Here is a 20,344-nt window from a genome sequence, read left to right as displayed (position 1 = left end):
TTGGAGGTGCAGGATCTAGAGGAGAACCAGGTTTTAGATTCTTTAGAAGCATCTTGGTAGTCGGGCCATCTAGAGGGGCAAATTGCTTGTGCTCAGTTACGCCCACATAAGGGAATAAGGTAGATTCGGTGGGAGGGTGTTGAAAGGATGAACAAATACTAGCCACCTTTGTGGAAAAGAAGTTAGCAAGTTCATTATAGCCTGTAGTTGCTTAGCCAGGGTCAGCTGTAGGAACAGGGGGGGGCAACAAGAGATTTGAATATTTTAAAAATTTCTCTAGGCGCATTGGCCTCTGAGCTAATTTTTATCTGGAAGTAGTTGGATTGTGTAATTTTAATTTCCGGTTTATACTTCCTTAAGGCTAGCCTATAGCTCTCCTTACTGGCTGCAGTGTAATCTTTCCTCCAGCTTCTCTCCTGTTGCTTACACAGCAACTTGAGAGCTTTCAGCTCAGGGGTGTACCAGGTTTTTTTTGTTTCTGTCGCTTCTGTGGGATAAATTTCTCTTAGGAAGGGTGAGATCCAAAGAAGCCTCCACCCATTGGTTAAATCGCGCATCAGCCTCCAGAGGATCATTCGTTAAATCGGGTAGCGTTTTCTTAAGGTTCATATTCCAACTGTCAGGTGGGAGTTTAGACCAGACTCGGGTTGTCCTCTTGGTAATATTTGCCGGTTCATGCTGTTCCTCCGGGATCAGGGAAAAAAGTAATAGTGAATGATCAGACCAGGGAACCCTAATCGAATTGTCAAAACTAAGGGTATCTATATTGGTATAGCAGTGATCTAAGATGTGTCCTGCTTTATGCTTTGGACCTGTAACTATTTGCTTCAATTGGAGCACTTCCAAATTGGAGGTCAAATTACGACAAGCTGGAGAGTCAGGCTCATCGAAATAGATATTAAAATCACCTAAAATGGTGAAGTTGGGGGCAGAGCTTGCACAATTTATTGCCTCAATAGAAAGGTCCTCACAGAAATGGCCATAGGGGCCTGGGGTCTATAGAGCATAAATCCAGATAAAGTGCAGGTAGGGGAAAAAGAAATTGCAAACTTTAGGCTTTCAGCCCCTGAGATTGTAATCTTTTCTGTTCTACAGGCCAAAATGTTCCTATAGATAATAGCAATACCTTAACGGATTTACACCAAATCACAGAAAGTAGGCTTCTGGGCCACAATCTTGCTTTCTGCCAAATTTGGTGTAATTTCGTTCAGCCGTATTTGCGGAATCACTGCTCAAATTTTGTATGGAAAACTGCATGAGGAAAAACGTGTTTTGGGACTTTCTCCTCTTTTTCTGGGCCCCAACTTGACAAGTCACCCCAAAACTTTGAAGGACGGAGCTGAGGTGGTTGAGAGTTTTTTTTTTGCAGAACATTCCTCAAAAGGTACCAAAGTTTTAAGCACACCAAAAATCTATTTCTTATGGAAGCGTGGTCCTAACTACAACTACTCAGTGGTGACTGCCACTAGGATGGACGGGCGAAAGCACAGACAGATAATGTTAAGGCATTTGGTAAACATCCACAGTATAAGGTGTGGAAGAAGCTGGGGAAATGCTGTGTCTTGTGACTTCTCTTCTGGCAGACTCTTCCTCTTACATGCTGGCGAGAATGCTGAGGCTAATAAGGTGGTGGGGATATCTTGCTCCCTCCTGCCAACAATATTTAAAGAGGTGTCACAGACCAGAACGTGAACTAGCACAGGAGAAATTTTGAAATCCTAAAACACCTTGTGATGTCGTAAAACTGAACAAAAAAGAGCCAGTAGAAAATAACAGGGCCTACTTAACCACAGATGACATTTCTTGGAGTTGAGAAGAGGCAAGCGTTGAAAGAAAATGCTAGCAAGGAAATGCCAATGAGAAGAGATACTACCTCTATTCACTATAGAACAACGGAGAACACCATACAACACAGTCCCCTTTTAGGAATTCATGATGTAAAAAGAAAAAAGTCTTCATGGTGATTCTGGGACCCTTAGTACTTCATGACTGGTTGGGAACTGCATTATGGAGCAGATATGACCAGAAATAAACTTTAAAAAATATAGGTTTAGTCTGCTTCTTGGTCTTCACCAAGCATTCTCATTTAGTTAAAACATGCAGGGTTTGAGCACTTCATATGATTAAATGACTTTTAATTCCAGTTTGTGCTGCTACAGGTTCCCTCTTCAAGATGGTTTTCAGTCATTTTCCTGTGAAGTCATTTCCAGGTCTTTACATAAATAATGGAGCTCAGTTCTGAGAAGAAATAGTAAGACCACTTTCAATTACCCAATTTTTCGGCATGTTCATTACCCATCTTAGAACTTGGGTATACTTTTGCCATTTTTTTTGCTGTTGCTTTTCCATTATGAATAGTTTAGCCAGGGAGAATATGCTAAACTTTACTCCACTCTGTCTCACAGCGGTTTTAGTATGTTGCTTCCCAACTCTGGTGAAGTTCTTCATCTTCAATCAAATGCTATTCATATTGCAAAGTAGTTTTTCTACCCTTTTGTGACTTTTTTCTCCTAACTGGGAACCTCTTAAGGAGACTTAGAACACATTTCCCATATCTGTTAAGTGCAGGGTGGCAAGGTGGATATCGAAAGGAGTCACTCTTTCTTCGAACAAGTGCGAAGGAAACAAGAGCGCTTCCCTGAGTCCAGTCCTTGACAGGCTAGTTTGTGGCAGGGGATGATTTTTCCTATGGTAATAAAATATCACTAGACATTTGAGATAATCAGATTCAGAGTGCTGCTCAGTGTTGTGGGCTGCTCTCCACCTACGTAAGATTGAAACCTTGGGACTGACCTATCTAATTTCAACAAGTTGGTATAACTCCAGCCAGCTGGTCCGAAGACGCCATCAGAGGAAGCAAGCCCTATCCGCATGAGGTTTTGACTGACTTTTGGAATTGTTAAGACTTATGAAAAATAAAAAACACCTCTTTGATATCTAGCAAGAGTTTTTTCTACCTCGAGTGACAGTTCAAACCGACCAGAATTCCTTTAAATTAAATATATAGAAGAGGAAAATAGATGTGCCTGATACTCTGAAGATAAAGTTACCTGTTACAAGGAACTAAACGCTGAAATTTGGAGAATAGCAGTTAAAAATAATTTTTCTGGCTTGGACACCTAAAATACTAACAGGTGACATAAATATTTACGAACCTTTAATGTAACCTGTAACATTTTAGTTACTTCAGGATAAATAGACTGAAGATACCCCTACCAACGAGAACAATGTATATTTATTGGCCCTGATGAGGTTGCATAGTTTTATGTTTGCACCGAAACGTACGTTGGCCACTTACAGACAACGGAAAATCCAACTGAGAAGGATCCCCAAAAGAAGGATAACAAATGATATATTAAAAATAAAATTGGGTCTGATATTTATGTGTAACATCTAAATAATATCCCCTGTGGGGGCTCTTGTAAATTCAGTTGATTGTCTGATTTTTTATGATCTTTTTGTGTGTTGTATGCAAGAAACAGCATGTATGAACAGTATGATTGGTGAGATTGTTTTGGATGAATGAATTAAGCAGCTCTTTTTTAGCTTTACTTGTTATATATTAGAATGTTTAGGTGGGGGCACTAATTGAAATTTTGGATTGTGTATGGATTGTAATATTTTCCTTCCTTTTCTCTAAAATATAGGAATGATTATATTTATGTATTCTGATTTGTGGTAAAAAAATCCTTTTGGGAAAAAAAAAACAAAAAAATGGCTTTTTGAAATGAACTACAAACTAAAAGAAATAAATGATAAACAAAGCCTATACACTGTCTGTCGCATATATTGATATAGTTTTGCTGTGTCCTTGTAAAAAAATGGTTTGAGTTATACCAACTTGTTGAAATTAGATAGGTCAGTCCAGAGGTTTCAGTCTTACGTATTTTTCAGGCTTGTCTCACCCCTCCTCTAGACCTAAAAGAAATTAATATTGGGGGTACCCTTAGCTATTATAATAGCTGCTCTCCACCTAAACTTGGGAACTACCCAGAGTTTTCTGCTTCTTTTTGCAATATATATTATATATAAAAATATGTATATACATATATATATATTCCAGCTCCAAGGTACCCAACGTACAAAGGAGCACCCAGACCTCAGCTGCACACAAGGAGCCTTAAATGGTAAGCACGCTCCAGCACCACGATATCCTTTGACTGTTCAAACTGCCCTGGATGCCTGACGCGTTTCGAAGTGTCCCCACTTATCTTCAGAGGCTTTGGCAGTTATGAAGGAGTGCTTGAGGCACCACACCCCTTCTTGCTTAGATGCACGCCCTAGATGGGACTTATGGGACTTGTAGTGCCTCACGTCGCCTTAATGTTTAGTTGGTAACTTTTCATCGCACAGATGGGCATCGCTGTGTGGAATGCGTGCAGAAAGAATACGCTGCTGTCCCATGTTCTCGGCCCGTAGTCAAGACCGCATGGCCCTGGTTCTTTCAGGGTGGTGCTCCTTCCGCGGCATGGGCCGCCGCGTAAATATTCCAGCTCCAAGGTACCCAACGTACAAAGGAGCACCCGGACCTCAGCTGCACACAAGGAGCCTTAAATGGTAAGCACGCCTCCAGCACCACGATATCCTTTGACTGTTCAAACTGCCCTGGATGCCTGATGTGTTTCGAAGTGTCCCCACTTCTCTTCAGAGGCTTTGGCAGTTATGAAGGAGCGCTTGAGGCACCACAACCCTTCTTGCTTAGATGCACGCCCTAGATGGGACTTATGTTGTTGTAATACTTTATTCGATACATGTATCATAAAAGTACAAACATAAAAATACATACATAGATTTCAGGTATTACAGTCCTCCTAAAAGCGTTGCATCATTACAAACGATTAAAACTAAGGGGAAATAGCATAATTAAAATTCATACTGAGTCATGATCTGTGCACGAGTGGGACAACGACCTTAACCGGATAATCCAGGGGCTGGCCAAAAACTTAGCAACCCCGCAAACAATAAACATACAAGCCGTGTTGGAAACAATAATGCGAAGGGCTGATCTATGGTCCCTAACTCCTAGCTTTCTACAGACTGGCTTCAACCATTTATCTCTGGCCTGTTTATATGCTTTGAATGCAAAAAAGAAATGGCCTAGGGATTCTTCTGGGCAAGGACAGCCAGGGCATTTCAGGTCCTCTTCCCTCCTATCTTTCCATCTGGCCATGACATTTTTAAGAGGGAGAATGCCATATCTAAGTTTCAGAAATAAATTTCTGTCTCGAGGGGTCTGTATGAAATCCAAGAAGGGTTCTAACTTTACAACAAGCTTGTGTTCCAAAAATTTCACCGTTAAGGGGCCCCAGTTTGGGTTGAACAGAACCTTGGCCTCTATCCACTCCCAGTATAGTTTTTTCACTGTTTGTTTTGGTGGGGGGGATTGGGAGGCCCAGGAGTCGCTCAATCCTAAAGATACCACAAGCTTCTTTAAATTATTTAGCCACTTTATTTTATTTGAAGCATTCAGGCTAATTAGCTCGTCCAGCACTAAAGCATATTTTGCTATTTCCAGGGTCCTTCTAAAACGCACCATAAATAGTAGTGGTCGGAGTTGGACTATTTCAGAAATAGATCTTTTGCCCATATCAGCAAATAATGTTTTCAAAGGGGTCGAGAGTGGGAGCGAGACTAGGTCTCTCATGAACTTGTTCTCTGCCACCACCAGTGCTTTAATATTCTCAGTGCCCCATAATTCGGATCCATAGACCGCAGAGGGAACTTATGGGACTTGTAGTGCCTCATTTCGCGCTAATATTCAGTTGGTAACTTTTCAAGCCCACAGATGGGCCTCGCTGTGTGGAATGCGTGCAGAATCCATACGCTGCTGTCCCATGTTCTTGGCCCGTAGTCAAGACAGCATGGCCCCCGGTTCTTTCAGGGTGGTGCTCCTTCCGCGGCATGGGCCGCCGCGTAAATATTCCAGCTCCAAGGTGCCCAACGTACAAAGGAGCACCCGGACCTCAGCTGCACACAAGGAGCCTTAAATGGTAAGCACGCCATGCGGTCTTGACTATCTCAAGGACAGTAGGGATTTCATCAAGAAAATACAGAAATTTGTTTGGTTGGAGAGTTACCTGCTGATCACCCTTGACCTGTGTAGTTTATACACATCAATAAGACACAATGATGGAATCGATGCGTGCAGCAGGTTCCTCAAGACCAGATCCATTGCCTATCTGAAACATACAGAGATGATTATCCAGATGATAACCTTTTGCCTAGAGAAAAACTTTTTTGTTTTCAATGATATTAATTATCGTCAAAAGCAGGGCACTGCGATGGGAACTTGTTTTGCTCCCAGCTTTGCTAACTTGTTCATGGCCAGCTGGGAGCAACAAGTAGCAAGGACCCATCACTTATATCGCAGCCATGTAAAAATATGGCTGCGATATATTGATGATCTTTTCATTGTGTGGGATGGCCCTAGAGAACAAGCTGAATCATTTATACAAGATCTGAATGATAACACTCTCAATCTGAGACTAGAAGGACAAATCAGTAGCTCTGAAGCCTTGACTATAAACTTTTCCGCAAAGAGACAGCCGGGAATACTCTGCTTCATGCAGATAGCGGACATCCTAAAACACTGATCCGCAGTATTCCATACGGCGAGTTTCTCCAGGCTGGGAGGAACTGTAGTCAGGATCAAGATTTTGCCAAAGAAAGCAAATGCATGAAGGAAAGATTTGAAGAGAGAGGTTATCGCCCTAAAGTCATCGAAGAGGCATTCCAGAAGGCTAATAAGATCAGTCATGAATCTCTAGTGAACCCTGTAAGAAAAGAGAAAGGGCAGGATAAGGAAATCATCAGGTATATATCAACTTACCATTCTAAATCATGGAAAATACAGAAAAGCCTTACCAGACAAAGGAAAGTACTCAAAACCGAATCAGCTTTGTCTGCCGTTTTGGGTGATAATCCCAATATGACATACCGGAGGGCAGACTCGTTAAGAGCTAAAGTGAGTCACAATGAAATCAGCACAATAAGATCTAAGACAAGTAACAACCAAGGTTTCTTTACATGTATGAAATGTAAAGCGTGCAAATATAGCTCCAACGTGAAAAAGGTATTTTTCCCAGTAGAAGAGAAAGAAAAGAACATCGGGAAACATCTAACATGTATCTCTGAATATTGTGTATATATTCTGGTATGCCCCTGCTCTAAAAAATACATTGGGAGCACAATGTTCCTAGCCAGAATACGAGTCCTTCAACATATGAGGCCATCCAGAATAAAGATCAAACCTCCCCTGTGGCTCGTCATTTTGAAGAGCATCACAAAAGCAATCGAGACCTCCTAAAATTCTTTGTCAATGACGAACTTCCACCAATGCCAAGGGGAGGAGATAAAATCCGAAAATTGAGACAGTTGGAAAATAGATATATCATCAATCTAGACACCAATTCTGAAGAGGAAATGATATGGCATCTTGCAGACACGTAGGCCTTGCCCGACCATGTGGGGTGTTTTCAGTATTGTCTGTTTAGATCTCTTTCTGCATCGTGTATCATATAATGTAAATAGACTTACCTGAGTATTCTGTGAGAACTTGTTTTTAACCATTTATTAATTGATTTATTGTTGCTCACATTTATTTTCTTTTGGTGAAGATTAGGGCACTGTTAGAAAGTCATTGTAGTCATCTGTAAAGGTGTCATGTATAAGCCATTAGCATTGACAGGCATATTTGCTTTGTCTTTTCCCCTTTTCCTGCAGAGAGCTGTGGAGGACTGTGGTTGCTGAGAGACATTCTTAAAGCTTTATTAATTTGGACATTGGCCATGATATTACCCACTGGGGTAGCAGGATGTTCTCAAATTTATTTTCTCTGGTTTGCTCAAATGTTTCTCCTTTCTAAATCAGTCATTGGATTTAAGATTTGTTTGGCTTTCAACTCCATTGGGAATTCAAGGATTTTATATATATTAGGCACTTGCGCTATGTAAATTGTTTGTTATGCGAAGCATTCTAAGAGATCAGCTATTTTGCATTTATTTGGAATTTCATTTGGAACATTATGAGCAACACGATAATATAATGTGTATATAAAGTCTAATTTTGAATTTATCAAGATATTGCCTGCTATGTATCGCAGGTCCCGCAGGAAATAGGGTACAAATATTATAGTAATTGAAACATTTATTTTCATGAATAGTAAACACAGTATAATTGATAGTTTCTCTTTACATGTGTTTCATTATATTCCATCATGCACAAACACCACTATAAGATGGCCACCACACTTTGACTTTTGTCCTTTGTTGATGTTCTCACTTAGTAATCACATGTGCATTAATATGTTTTTTTGAAACTTTATTTATATGTGTTTGAAACAACACTCAACTACCCGTGATCAAGGCGACTGGTTCGCTGAAACGCGTTGTGCTGTTTCATGTACCTGTGTGTGGAGCCGATATGAAATAAACACCACCTTGACAAGTACACCCGACTGCTCGAGTGATTAATGTGCCACCTGAGTGGAGTGCATCGGCACAGTCTTTACTGTGCTTTGTGAACCGTAATATATATATATATATATATATATATATATATACACACACATATATATATATATATATATATACACACACATAATATATATATATATATATATATATACACACATATATATACATATATATATATATATACACACATATATATATATATATATACATATATACACACACATATATATATATATATACATATATACACATATACATACATATATATATATATATATATATATATACACATACACACACACACTTTCCACACACTTGCTGTCCTGGATAAGCACATATAAATTAAATAAATCATGGTCTACATTTAGTCCCACGTTTATTTCTGGTTATCCCGGTTTCTGCTTTTCAAAATCTGTTCAACCTAGCACTTAGAGAACATGAGTGGGTATGTTTGATGAGTTTGTAACAGTTTACAGTATTGGCTGTGCATAGCTTTGGAAAATTAAAATCGTAAAGCCAAACTCCAGTAATTGGCAGTAGAAGACATAAGAATCTAATAGTAGTTTTATTTGACTGCATTGTATTCCAGTATAGCATTCTAATGTAATTTCATTCATATAGCGCCTACTACTCCTGTAAATGTGTTGAAGAGCATATGTCAAAGAAGCGAAAAGGAATCAAGCGTAAATGTGTTGCTCGAAATACTTCTGGCATCACATCTGTGACTATTGCTGGTGGCAAATGTGTTGATAAGGTGGCAAGGGATATGTTAGGAGCCTAAAATAGTTTACAAACTGAGTGAACAGTTTACAAATTGTATATAAAGCTTTCTTACTTGTGAGAAATTATAGTGGGTGGTAGCTGTTTGTGATCTCCAGCCAAAACACATTTTTTGGCCTTCAGCAAAGGGATCCAGCAGCTTGCTTCCAATGCTTGTGCACACTCATCGATCACAACTAAATCAAAGTGATTTTCCGGAAGTAACTTTAGTGGGCCATCATTGGAAGCACCTAAAATTGGGATTACAAAGAAATATCATATATAATATTTCCTTAGAACAATGGCATTGTATAACAGTATGCTAATCAAAACAACAATTTATTAAATAAATAGCAGAGATGGCATTTTGATTGTAATTTCAAGACATGCAAAAGGTCTTGATGGCTCCAAAAAAAACCAACATACGGAAAAAGTGTCATTAGCACACAAAATTCTCAATTCCGGATTCGTAAAATTATCATCTGCAGAATTCTATATTCAAGTATGCAAATTATGACCGTAGAACATCTGCCATTTGGGTAGATGGTCTGCATCCATGTGTGATGCTAGTGGGTGTTCGCCCCCAAAGGGTGTCAGGGGGAAGGGTGTATACAAATGTTGAGACTATACCTTTGGAAAATGCTCATATGTGTTATGCCTTTCACACATTCACTTCATTTTTAAATTTACACCTGACAGAACTAGGTGTAAGTGGAGCAGTAATATAGCACAGTGAATGGAAATACCAATTTTTAGGTCGAGAAGGAGTCAGAGCACATGCGCTGCTCTACGAGACTTGTGGTGATGGAATATGTAAGAGAAGCCCCATCCACATTTTTCATTCGCTTGTGTCGTAGTCCTTCGTAAAAGCTGGCTAGCGAGTTGTTGTTAGGGTTGTTAGTCCCTCCTTGGTACCGCCTTGTCTGCATTTGTAAACACCCATGGCGACTGGCCCCTTTAATTTGGATGCGACACAGCATGTCTTATTTAGTTTGTAGTGCAAAAACCACAGTTGATGGACCGAATGCAGAACAATGTCATACATTCACCCCAGTACAGAGATCTGGGCCTAAATCCATCGTTTATTTGCACTCCACACCACCCCAGTTCAGACATGGCCATATGCAAATCAGTCTGACCTTGTGCCTCATGGGAACAGTCCAGCCCGAACTGTCAAGCCATGCCTTCCCTGGACCGGAAACAAGCTTCCGAGGACCGGTGTCTGGCATTCCAGCCGTCTTCAGCCCGGCTTGCTTGAATCCAGTGGTGTGGAGAGAATGGGACTCACGTCTGAGCATACCCATCCCACTCGGGGTGACAAATGCAAAAACCACAGTTGATGGACAGAATGCAGAACAATGTCATACATTCACTCCAGTACAGAGATCTGGGCCTAAATCCATCGTTTTTTTGCACTATTTAGTTTGTAAGCACGCCTTTCTTTAATGGGTTTCTCATACTGCAGGTACAGCATGCTTTCCCCGCCATGCCTGCTTTCACTTTCAAGCAGCCAGGGGCGGCTATTATTAAGGGGCGTTGGCTCACCGACCAGCATCGGGGAAAAGGAAAACTAAAGGGAGAGAAATCAAATGTGAACACCAATGGAGCAGCAGTTTAAAGAAGTGATCACTGTTTGGTGCTCCCCGTGAAACTTGAAACTTAAACTATGTAAATTAAAAAAAAAAAATTGTACTTACTTTGTCTTGGAGTCTTCCTGCGCAATGTACGCATGTGCAAAAGCTGGGCGAGAACTATTAGTCACCCTCGAGGCACAAGCGAGGAGAGAGGAGGCAGGTGACATGATCAGCCTTGTGGGAGTGGCTGCATAAAGCTGCAGTAAATAGGTTTCAAATGGGGCGATATTGAATTGGCCCAGGTTGTGGTCAGTGGAGCGCAATTCAGGATAATGGGAAGGGGCAGGGCTGGATCACAGTGCATGGAGTGCAGGAGGTGGTAACAATTGCAGCGCTCCTTTCGCCTCCGTAAATTCGGCTTCCTAATTGGGTAAGGCAGAGGCGACCGGGAGTGGCTATGCATTTAGTTTCAGTTTCCGGGAGGGGTGTGTGTGTTGCTGGATAAAGAAAGGCACCTGCGGCTTGGCTTCAAAGGACACACGTGCAGGTAACTTGCAAACAATTTAGATAGTAAAACGCAGTTAAAATCCACAGCCTGTTAAACATTGCGCAAAAAATTAGACCGTTAGCAACCTCTTTTAATCCCAAACAAAGGGCAAAAGCAGTTTATCGAGATGAGCCACTATACAGCCAATGGAAGTTGTTACGAAACCAACTCACAACCTCCTGCTCTAGGGGCAAGAGGCACAGCGTTACCCTTGCCTCTTCACAGGGTCACGGGGTGTTAAGGCGCAAGGAGCGGTTTAGTTCGGTTTCAGAGCCCGTTCCACGGCTGATGCTGCTCCTGGCCTTTATTTTTTCGTGCATATTATTATTATTATTATTATGTTTCTTATATAGCGCCTGAATCGACCCCCGAAGGGGTATCTCTGCGCTTGCCTTGGGAACCCGTCCTGGCTTTTCCTTGTGAGATAGCCCCTACAGGGCATCCCCAAGGTGAAAGCCAGGCTTCCCGCCGCGGGGGGGCCGTTGTGGAGATTAAGCAAACTTAATGTCCAGAGTTGCAGAGTGTGAACCCATCATTAGGTCAGGCACCGAAGCGAGAATTATCGAGTCCATGGACATTTGAGCTCAAGACCCTGCCGCCTCGGGAATTGAACCCTGGTCCCGGGTCTGACCTCTGCTTCAGGGTCTGCCTGCTCTAACCAGTGAGCCACACTTCTCCACTAATTACTCGAGGGCCTTGTTAAATCTAAGCTCTGGAATGCATTGCTGATCACAGCAGTGCGTGCGCCATGCCGCGCGCATTGCAATTGTGAAGTAATAAGCAGTAATTGTATCTGGATATGGTACTGGGTTAAAAGCATGCTCTGCACAAATAAATGCCTGCGCCGAGCATATTTGTGTGGTATTGGTCTGTCCTCCACCCGGACTGTTTAAGCGCCTCGACTCAACACCGTGCTCACTCACATGCGACACAAAAACGCTTTCCACAACGTAAACACAGGACCTCGGAAACTAGCACTAGCACTAGCACTCCCCCGTGCTTTAGTGGGCCAAAGGGGGGCTTGGCTCACCGGGCGGTTTGGGAGGGCAGGCGGGGGGGGGGGGGGGGGAAGGTTATGGCAGTCTCCCGGGTATTTTTTGAGTTTGGGCTTGTTTTTCCTACTAGTTATAGCCCAAATATAAATTCTGTCGGCTCCTCCTCCCGGCCACCATTTTAGGTTTGGTGACCTGGTGGCCAGTAGTTTGTCTGTGAGAAAATGTTTTGTCTTGAGGTATTTATTGTTAGTGTTGCGTTGCATTAGTCTTTGTGTCGTCATATTATTGAATTATGGCTGCTAAGGACTATAGAGTTTTGGAAGATATTCGGCTTCTCAGTGAGGCTGGGAGTTTGGATTTAGTTATCAGTAATACTGAGGGCCCGGTCGCAGCCTCACCGTCAAGCTTCCGACGATGTTGCCGCTGTGGTGGCGGCCTGTGTCACCCCCAAGCACACTCGCTCGGGGCGTTGAGCGAGCGTGGCCGCTCTCGTGTTAAAAAATCGGCCCAGAGTGTTCAGGCACGGAAGATGGACGAAGCGGCGAGTGACGAGGCCCAGCGGTCTTTGGTTCCGGTAAGATCCGCTGAGGTAGGGGCTTTGACTGCGTGGGGGCCGCGGGAGCTGTTTCAGACTCCAGCGGTTTCTGTGCGGGCGGGCTCTGTGTCGGCGCAGCGGGGGAGGAGAGGTGCTCCGCGTGGCGGCCAGAAGCGTTCTGCTTCGGCCTCCGCGTTGGTTTCAATGTCGGTTACCCGGGGAGGAGGGGAGGAGCGGGTGCGCGTTACTTGCTCCCCTTCGCTCCCTCAATTGAATACCTTATTAATGGAAGGAGATGGGCATGCCTTTGCGGATGTTTCGACGAGTGACTATGCCAAATTTGAGTATGTTGGGGAGAGATGCGAGCTCTCTGTCCCCTGTTCGTTCGGCTTTTAGGGGGCAGGAGGTTAATGTGAAGCAGCAGAAGATTCAAGTTCAAGCGGCAGAGTCAGTTTTTGATCAGGGTGCAATGGGGCAATTCAGCCCCTTGTTGTTTTCCCCTTCCGTTTCCAATAGGGGTGATGTAGTCTCTGTCCAGAGTGGGTCGGTAGGAGAGGGGGAGTGGGCACAGACGGGTGGTTGAGTTGATATGTCTTTTGGGGCGCAGGGTCAGGAGACAAGCATGTTAACTTCTCCTGTTCCTCCCTTAGGGTCCAGCAAGGTGGTTCCTTTGAATTTGTTACCGTCTGGTTCTTTTCCTTCTAAGGGAGCAGTGAGAAGGAGTCATGGTGTGGGAGCTGGTTCTTGGGAGGGACTTGATGTTTTCCCTTCATGGTCTGAGGGTGTTCGTAGATCCGGTAAGGGCGGGAGTGGGGTGAGTTTTGGTTTTCAGGAGGAGTCCGAGCGGGTTGTTCATTTGCACAATCCTAAGTTGGGGGGTCAAGTGTTGGAGGCTAGTGATGTAGTGGCTCAGAAGCATGTGGCGCCTGGTTGCCAATCTTTAGGTCCTGCGTCTGCTGTATTACAGGCTATGCTGGAGTGGAGCAGTGGGGAGGAAGTGGTAGAGCCTTCCCCTCCTCCTCGAAGGGTTGGTTTTCCTTCAGGTGAGGTGGTGCTGCAAGAAAAAGGGTTTATGCAGGGAGATTGGTTAAGGGGGCCAGTTGGTCCCGGTGTGGTTAGTAGTCAGGGGCCCGGCACATCAGTCCAACCTTTTCTTTTCAGGTTAGGGACCAGCGTGGGACAGCAGACTCGGTAGGACGGAGTCCAGCCATTGTTCACCGAGGAGAAGGGAGGGTGGAGCCCAGCACGGCACATTCCGTACCGCCGGGGGATCCCGGCGCGGTCAGCAGATGCAGGTCCGGCGCGACCTCGCTGGCCCCTACATATCTTCACACTCGGAGGATGGATTGTTGTGCCGCAAATCCTTACAGGAGTAATAAAAGGTCAGGGGAGTACCGGCGTGTACAGTCGGCTCCCCCTTTAAGTGTTCAACAAAGGGTTGGTAAGGCCCAATCTGGTGTGGAAGAGCCTGGTAAGGCTCATAAGAGATTGTTGGTGTTACGCCCTCCCCGGATGGAGGAGTCTTTACTCTTGGATTATGACGAGGATAGCCCCAAAGAAGGGGAATTACGTGATACTGTGTTTGGGGGGGGGGGGGCATTTTCATGCTTCTCATAGTGTTTTACATGCACCAGTGGCGGTGCAGGCAAAGAAAGTGATGGTGTCCGGACCAACTCGAGAGCGCGACCCCGCAGGAAGGGTTCCTCGGATGGCGGACAACGTGGAACAAATGGCATGGAGGTCGAGGCCAGGGCAAGCCCTCGTTTTAAACACAGGTGAGCTTTGTGAACCACGGGCCAGACCAAAAATGGTGTCTGTGGGGATCGGGGGTGAGTCAGTAGTGGGTGAGACAGGAGGTAAATTGTTTAAGGGGCGCTATGTCAAAGATCAAGGGGTGGGAACAGGTGATGGGGAGAGTGCGGCTGCCAAGGTTGAGAGTGGCACAAACACTGAGTCCATAGGGGAGAGAAAAGATCCTTTGCATAGCAAGGAATTGAACATTAAAAAGTTACCCTATATGGTTGTGACCAAGCCTTTGGGTGCCTATTTGATGCTTTCCACTAAAGAAAGGATTTGGAAAGGTGAGTATGTAGAGCTTTTGAAGCTGTTACATAGAGAGGTGCGGTATAAGGAGGGCTCAAAGGAGGAAGAGTACGAGCTGGCTAAGCGCCCCAAGGTACCGCTGACTATCGAAAACTGGACGTCAGCATTTTTAATTTACGCTAGTTTGTATTGCGAAAAGTTTCCGGAGCGCTGTGTTGCTTTATTTAAATACATGGATGTTATCAGAAAAGCCCAGATCACTGGTAGTGGTTTTGCTTGGGCGCAATATGATGAGGAGTTCAGGGCCCGTATTGCGTGGGATCCTGATGCCAAGTGGGGTGAACTGGACACAGATATTTGGCAACACAGGATGGGTGTTTTAGTGGGTGGTAAGACCATTTTCACGGCTAGTGGCTTATCGTTGGTTTATCGGCCCTTTCAAGGGAAGCCCACCAGGGGAGGGGTGGGCAGCGCAGCAGTCTCACAGTCAGGAGGGGGGACTTGTTGGGATTTTAACAAAGGGCTCTGTTCAAGGGAGTTCTGCAGATTTCGGCATGAGTGCTCCCAATGTGGTAGGAGACACCCATCAGTCAAATGCTGGGGGCCTAGACCAGCAGGCGGGCAACAGTGGTCCCAGCAGGGTGCTTGCACGTCTGGCCCCTCCCAACAATCCCAGGCTAACAGAGGAGGGAAGTCTGCTCCTGGGATTGGGTCCAAAGGCTCGTACTCCGGTTAAGTTTGATCAGTTGGTTGTCAGTTTGCTGGGGTACGGTGATGTGAGAGCTCAAGATATTTTGTTAACAGGTTTTTGAGAAGGTTTCAGATTAGGATATTCAGGCCCTCGTCCAGGAACTTGAAATCGGCTGATTAGTTTCCAGCAGTGGTACACGACAAACTAGATCAAGAAGTGCTTGAAGGGAGAATGGCAGGTCCTTTTGTTGATTGGCCTTTGGAGGACTCACCTCAACTATAGGAGTCGTTCCTAAAAAAGAGCCTGGACAGTATAGGTTAATCCAACACTTATCATGGCCAGAGGGGGCATCGGTGAATGATTTCATTGATGAAGAATTGGCTTCAGTGTCATATTCTTCTGTTGATGTGGCCATGTCTTTGGTGGTGGCTGCGGGCCCTTTAGCTGAAATGGCAAAATGCGATATCAAATCTGCATTTACACTGCTTCCAGTCCATCCTGAAGACTGGTGTCTTCTGGGTATCCATTTCCAGGGGAAGTGGTACGTGGATAAAGCTCTGCCAATGGGTTGCTTGATGTCCTGTGCTCTTTTTGAAACTTTTAGCACTTTTTTACAGTGGTTTTTCACTCACCAATCTGGTCATGCGCTTCTCACCCACTATCTAAACGATTTCTTTTTTGTAGGGCCCCAGGGATCCTCTGAGTGTCAGGCAGCATTGGAGACATTTCAAAAACGTATGGATTATTTGGGAGTGCCATTGGCACCCGAAAAGACAATGGGTCCTTGCGCGACCATGTCCTTTTTGGGAATAGAGCTTGATTCAAGAACTATGCAGGCTCGTTTGCAGCAGGATAAGAAAGTGAAAATGCTGGATCTTTTACAGACAATGTTGGCAAAACCAAAAGTTACAGTGAAAGAGGTACAGGTCTTGTTGGGTGGTGAGGGCGGGCAGAACTTTCTGCAGGCGTCTGGGCAGGGCTCTGTGAGGACATCATTTGCCTCATCATCGTGTGCGTTTGACTGCTGGAGTGAAGGAGGATTTGCAGATGTGGTCCACCTTTTTGCATTCCTTTAATGGAGTTCCTTTGGCTCGCGAGGAGGACTGGTGTGGGAGGTTCAAATTTTTTCAGACGCAGCAGGCAGTGATGGTTTTGGTCTGTATTGGCAAGGCAGGTGGTGTGCGGAAAGGTGGCCGGAACTGTGGACGAATGGTGGTAGAAGTATTGCTTGCTTGGAACGTTTTCCAGTGTTGGTTGCTTTGACGCTGTGGGGACAGGAATTGGCCCACAAGAAGGTTTTGTTCCGAATTGACAATTGGGGTGTTGTGGACATTATCAATAAACAGTCTGCCAAGGATCCCCAGATTCTGAAATTGCTGCGAGTTTTTGTGTTGGGGTGCCTTAGATATGACATCAGCTTTAGGGCGCTGCACATTCCTGGTGTGGACAATGACATTGCGGATGCTTTGTCTTGTTCGCAGTGGGAGAGGTTCCATGGGCTTGCCTCGGAGACGGACAGGACACGGACACGCATGCCAGAGCACCTATGGGAGGTCGGCAACACAGGTCCTTCAGTTGGTGGTAGGTTCGTTGTCATCTTCTACTCGAGCCGCATATGACCTGGCTTGGAGGGAATTTTTGGCATCTGGAGCTCGCAGGCGTGAACCTGGGTGGAGGCGTTTGGATGATGTTGTTCAATTTATTCTTTCCTTGATAGATAAAGGGTTATCTAGGGTTACTATTGCTGGGAAGTTAGCGGGCATATCCTTTATAGGTAAACTCCTTTGGGGTTACTCTCCTTCAGCCGGTGAAGTGGGGAGGAGATTGTTGGAGGGGTGGGCTCGAGAAAGCAGTATACAGCAGGCAGTTAGGAATCCCTTGTCTTGGCAGAATTTGGCCCGGGTGGTGGAAGCACTCCCTTCTGTTTGTACGGATGATTTTGAGGTTTGCCTGTTTTCCACTCTCATGGTGTGGAGGTTTTTTGGAGCTTTTAGGGTTTCGGAGTTGTTGGGCTCTAAGTTTAATAAGGGTGGTGGTTGGGGGGATGTTAATTTGTCTGAGAAAGGGGTTCATGTATGGCTGCATCGTTCAAAAACAGATCAAAGAGGTAAAGGTAAAGGGGTTTGGTTTGAAGTATCCTCGCCCTGTGTTACGTGTCCTTTACGGTGGGCCAGGAGATGGTGTACTGTTTCTGGTGGGGCTATGGAGGCTGGCGTTTTTCAGCACGCAGATGGCGCCAGGGTCACTGATTATCAATTGCGCATGGTACTACGCAAAGCATTGAAGAGCATTGGTTTGGATGAAAAGAAGTATGGCACTCATTCCTTTCGAATTGGAGCAGCGACTGAGGCACATAATCGGGGTTGGTCTGGGCAAGATATTATGCGCTTAGGGCGTTGGTCATCCAGGTGTTTTCAGCGCTATGTACGACCTGCGGTGGGCGAGGCGCTTGCGTCATCATCTTTGTCTTAAAATTTGATGCTGATTTTCTCATTCCAGGTTCGGTGGCTGGTCCCCGGTCAACGGCTCTGACCATTTGGATTGTGGGCCATTCATTTGTGAAGCTGGCACAGATTCAAGCACGGAGTAGCTATTTTGGATCATTGCTTGGTTTTAATGAACGTTTTTTCAATGTTCTATGGAAAGGCAGAGGGGGTATGTGTTGGAAGGAATTGATTCCTGCTGTTAATTCCTGGTTGGGCGGTGGCCCCTGTCCTGATGTTTTAGTTATTCACCTGGGTGAAAACGATTTGTGCAAGGTGAAGGGAGTGGTTCTGTTACGAGCAATAAAGAAGGATCTTTCCCTTTTGAGGCTGCAGTGGGCGGGTTGCCATGTTTTTGGACGGAATTGGTTCTGAGGAGATCTTGGAGAGGAGCTAACAAGCCCAAGGCAATTGATAAGGCACGGAAGAAGATTAACTCAGAGGTTTCTAAGTTTTGCAGGGATTTGGGTTTTGGTCATGTGTAGCATGGTGACATCTGGTATGATGCAGTGGAGTTCTTTCGGGATGATGGTGTTCACCTTTCTCCGTTAGATATGGACCTTTATCTTTTGGAGTTGCGAGAAGTTTTGTCTCGCTGTTTGAAGATTCAGGAGTTTGCTGGTTAATTCCCCTTTTTTCGTTTTTTAGTGTATTTGCACGGTTTTCTGGGGGGCAGAAAGGGGGGTGTATTTCTCCCCTCCCCCCGCTTTCTTGGTGGCAGGGTTTAGTTGTTTTTTGTCAGGCTTGGTAAGTTTGTGGTTGGTTTTTACTTGGTTGGCACATTCGGCAGGGGGACTTGGGCACGACGACTGATTGGGATGGTTGCATAGGTTGGGGGACCAAGAGGGGTTTGAGGGCAAACAGTGGAGTTTGTTTTATGGTTTGGAGGGTTTGTAAAGTTGAAATGTTTATGCGGGGTTTTTGCATCGTTGGATTTGTAATGATGTAATGTTCGGGTGAGGGGGTCAATGACGTTTATGGGGTGGGGGTGGGCTGGTGGAAATTAAGGAAGTTATTATTTAGTGAGGATTAGTTTTGTAAGTCATTGGCCGAGGTTTTAATTTGTTAATGTGCACCTGCTTCAATAAAGCGGCATTTTTCACACACATATACTTGTCTGGTGGTCTGCTTACCCCCCCCCCCCCCCCCCCTCGCCCCTCCCTTCCAAGGGGGGCTTGGGGGAGGGGACTGACCCCGGGGAGGTCCCCCCCCCAGCGGTTTGGGAGGGCAGGCGGGGGGGGGGGGAGGTTATGGCAGTCTCCTGGGCATTTTGAGTTTGGGCTTGTTTTTCCTACTAGTTATAGCCCAAGTATAAATTCTGTCGGCTCCTCCTCCCGGCCACCGTTTTAGGTTTGGTGACCTGGTGGTCGAGAGTTTGTCTGTGAGAAAATGTTTTCCCTCCCTATTTTCCGGGATGTTTTTCGTATTTCTTGTTCTTTTAGTTATTTTCTCTTTTTTCCTGTTTTATACGTTTTCTGTCCTTTTTCCTTCTTTTGGGGCGTTTTTGTTGGAACAGGTGGACATGGGCTCTGCTTTATGTTATCTTTGTTGCTTGGAACAGGTGCTGTGCGGGGTTTAGTTGTTTTTTGTCAGGCTTGGTAAGTTTGTGGTTGGTTTTTACTTGGTTAGCACATTCGGCAGGGGGAATTGGGCATGACGACGGTTAGGGATGGTTGCATAGGTTGGGGGACCAAGAGGGGTTTGAGGGCAAACAGTGGAGTTTGTTTTATGGTTTGGAGGGTTTGTAAAGTTGAAATGTTTATGCGGGGTTTTTGCATTGTTGGATCTGTAATGATGTAATGTTCGGGTGGGGGCGGGGTCAATGACGTTTTAGGGGTGGGGGTGGGCTGGTTGAAATTAAGGAAGTTATTATTTAGTGAGCATTAGTTTTTTAAGGCATTGGCCGAGGTTTTAATTTGTTAATTAGCACCTGTTTCAATAAAGCGGCCTTTTTCACACACGTATACTTGTCTGGTGGTCTGCTCGCCCTTCCCTCCCAATGGGGGTAGAGCAAGCTCGACGCAAATGCATTTATAATTACAATTTGCGATGCAGTCATACATCCAAGGTTAGACGGACCAGATTTAAAAAACTAAAACCTGGGCATGCCACAAACATAGACATAGAACTACAATTGTCAACAACTGTGGGGCATGAATGAATTAACTGGCAACACTCGCCCACATAGATAGCACACGATAGTGAGGGGGACAATGAATGCAGCTTCGACACAGAGTATTATT

General features: G+C 44.8%; 1 protein-coding gene across 2 annotated transcripts in view; it reads right to left on the bottom strand.

Annotated features, from left to right (window-relative positions):
• The window catches only part of IGHMBP2 (immunoglobulin mu DNA binding protein 2), a 335,240-nt gene that overhangs the window by 150,923 nt on the left and 163,973 nt on the right, over nucleotides 1–20,344 (bottom strand). For both annotated transcript variants that reach the window (XM_086957844.1, XM_086957845.1), the window contains exon 8: nucleotides 9,310–9,484. In XM_086957844.1, the coding sequence (XP_086813970.1) occupies nucleotides 9,310–9,484 (175 nt within the window). The remainder of the gene's footprint in view (nucleotides 1–9,309; nucleotides 9,485–20,344) is intronic.

The sequence above is a fragment of the Lissotriton vulgaris genome, chromosome 2_1 (genome assembly GCF_964263255.1).
Source record: "Lissotriton vulgaris chromosome 2_1, aLisVul1.2, whole genome shotgun sequence".
NCBI lineage: Eukaryota > Metazoa > Chordata > Amphibia > Caudata > Salamandridae > Lissotriton > Lissotriton vulgaris.
This window is presented reverse-complemented; position numbering and strand designations above follow the sequence as displayed.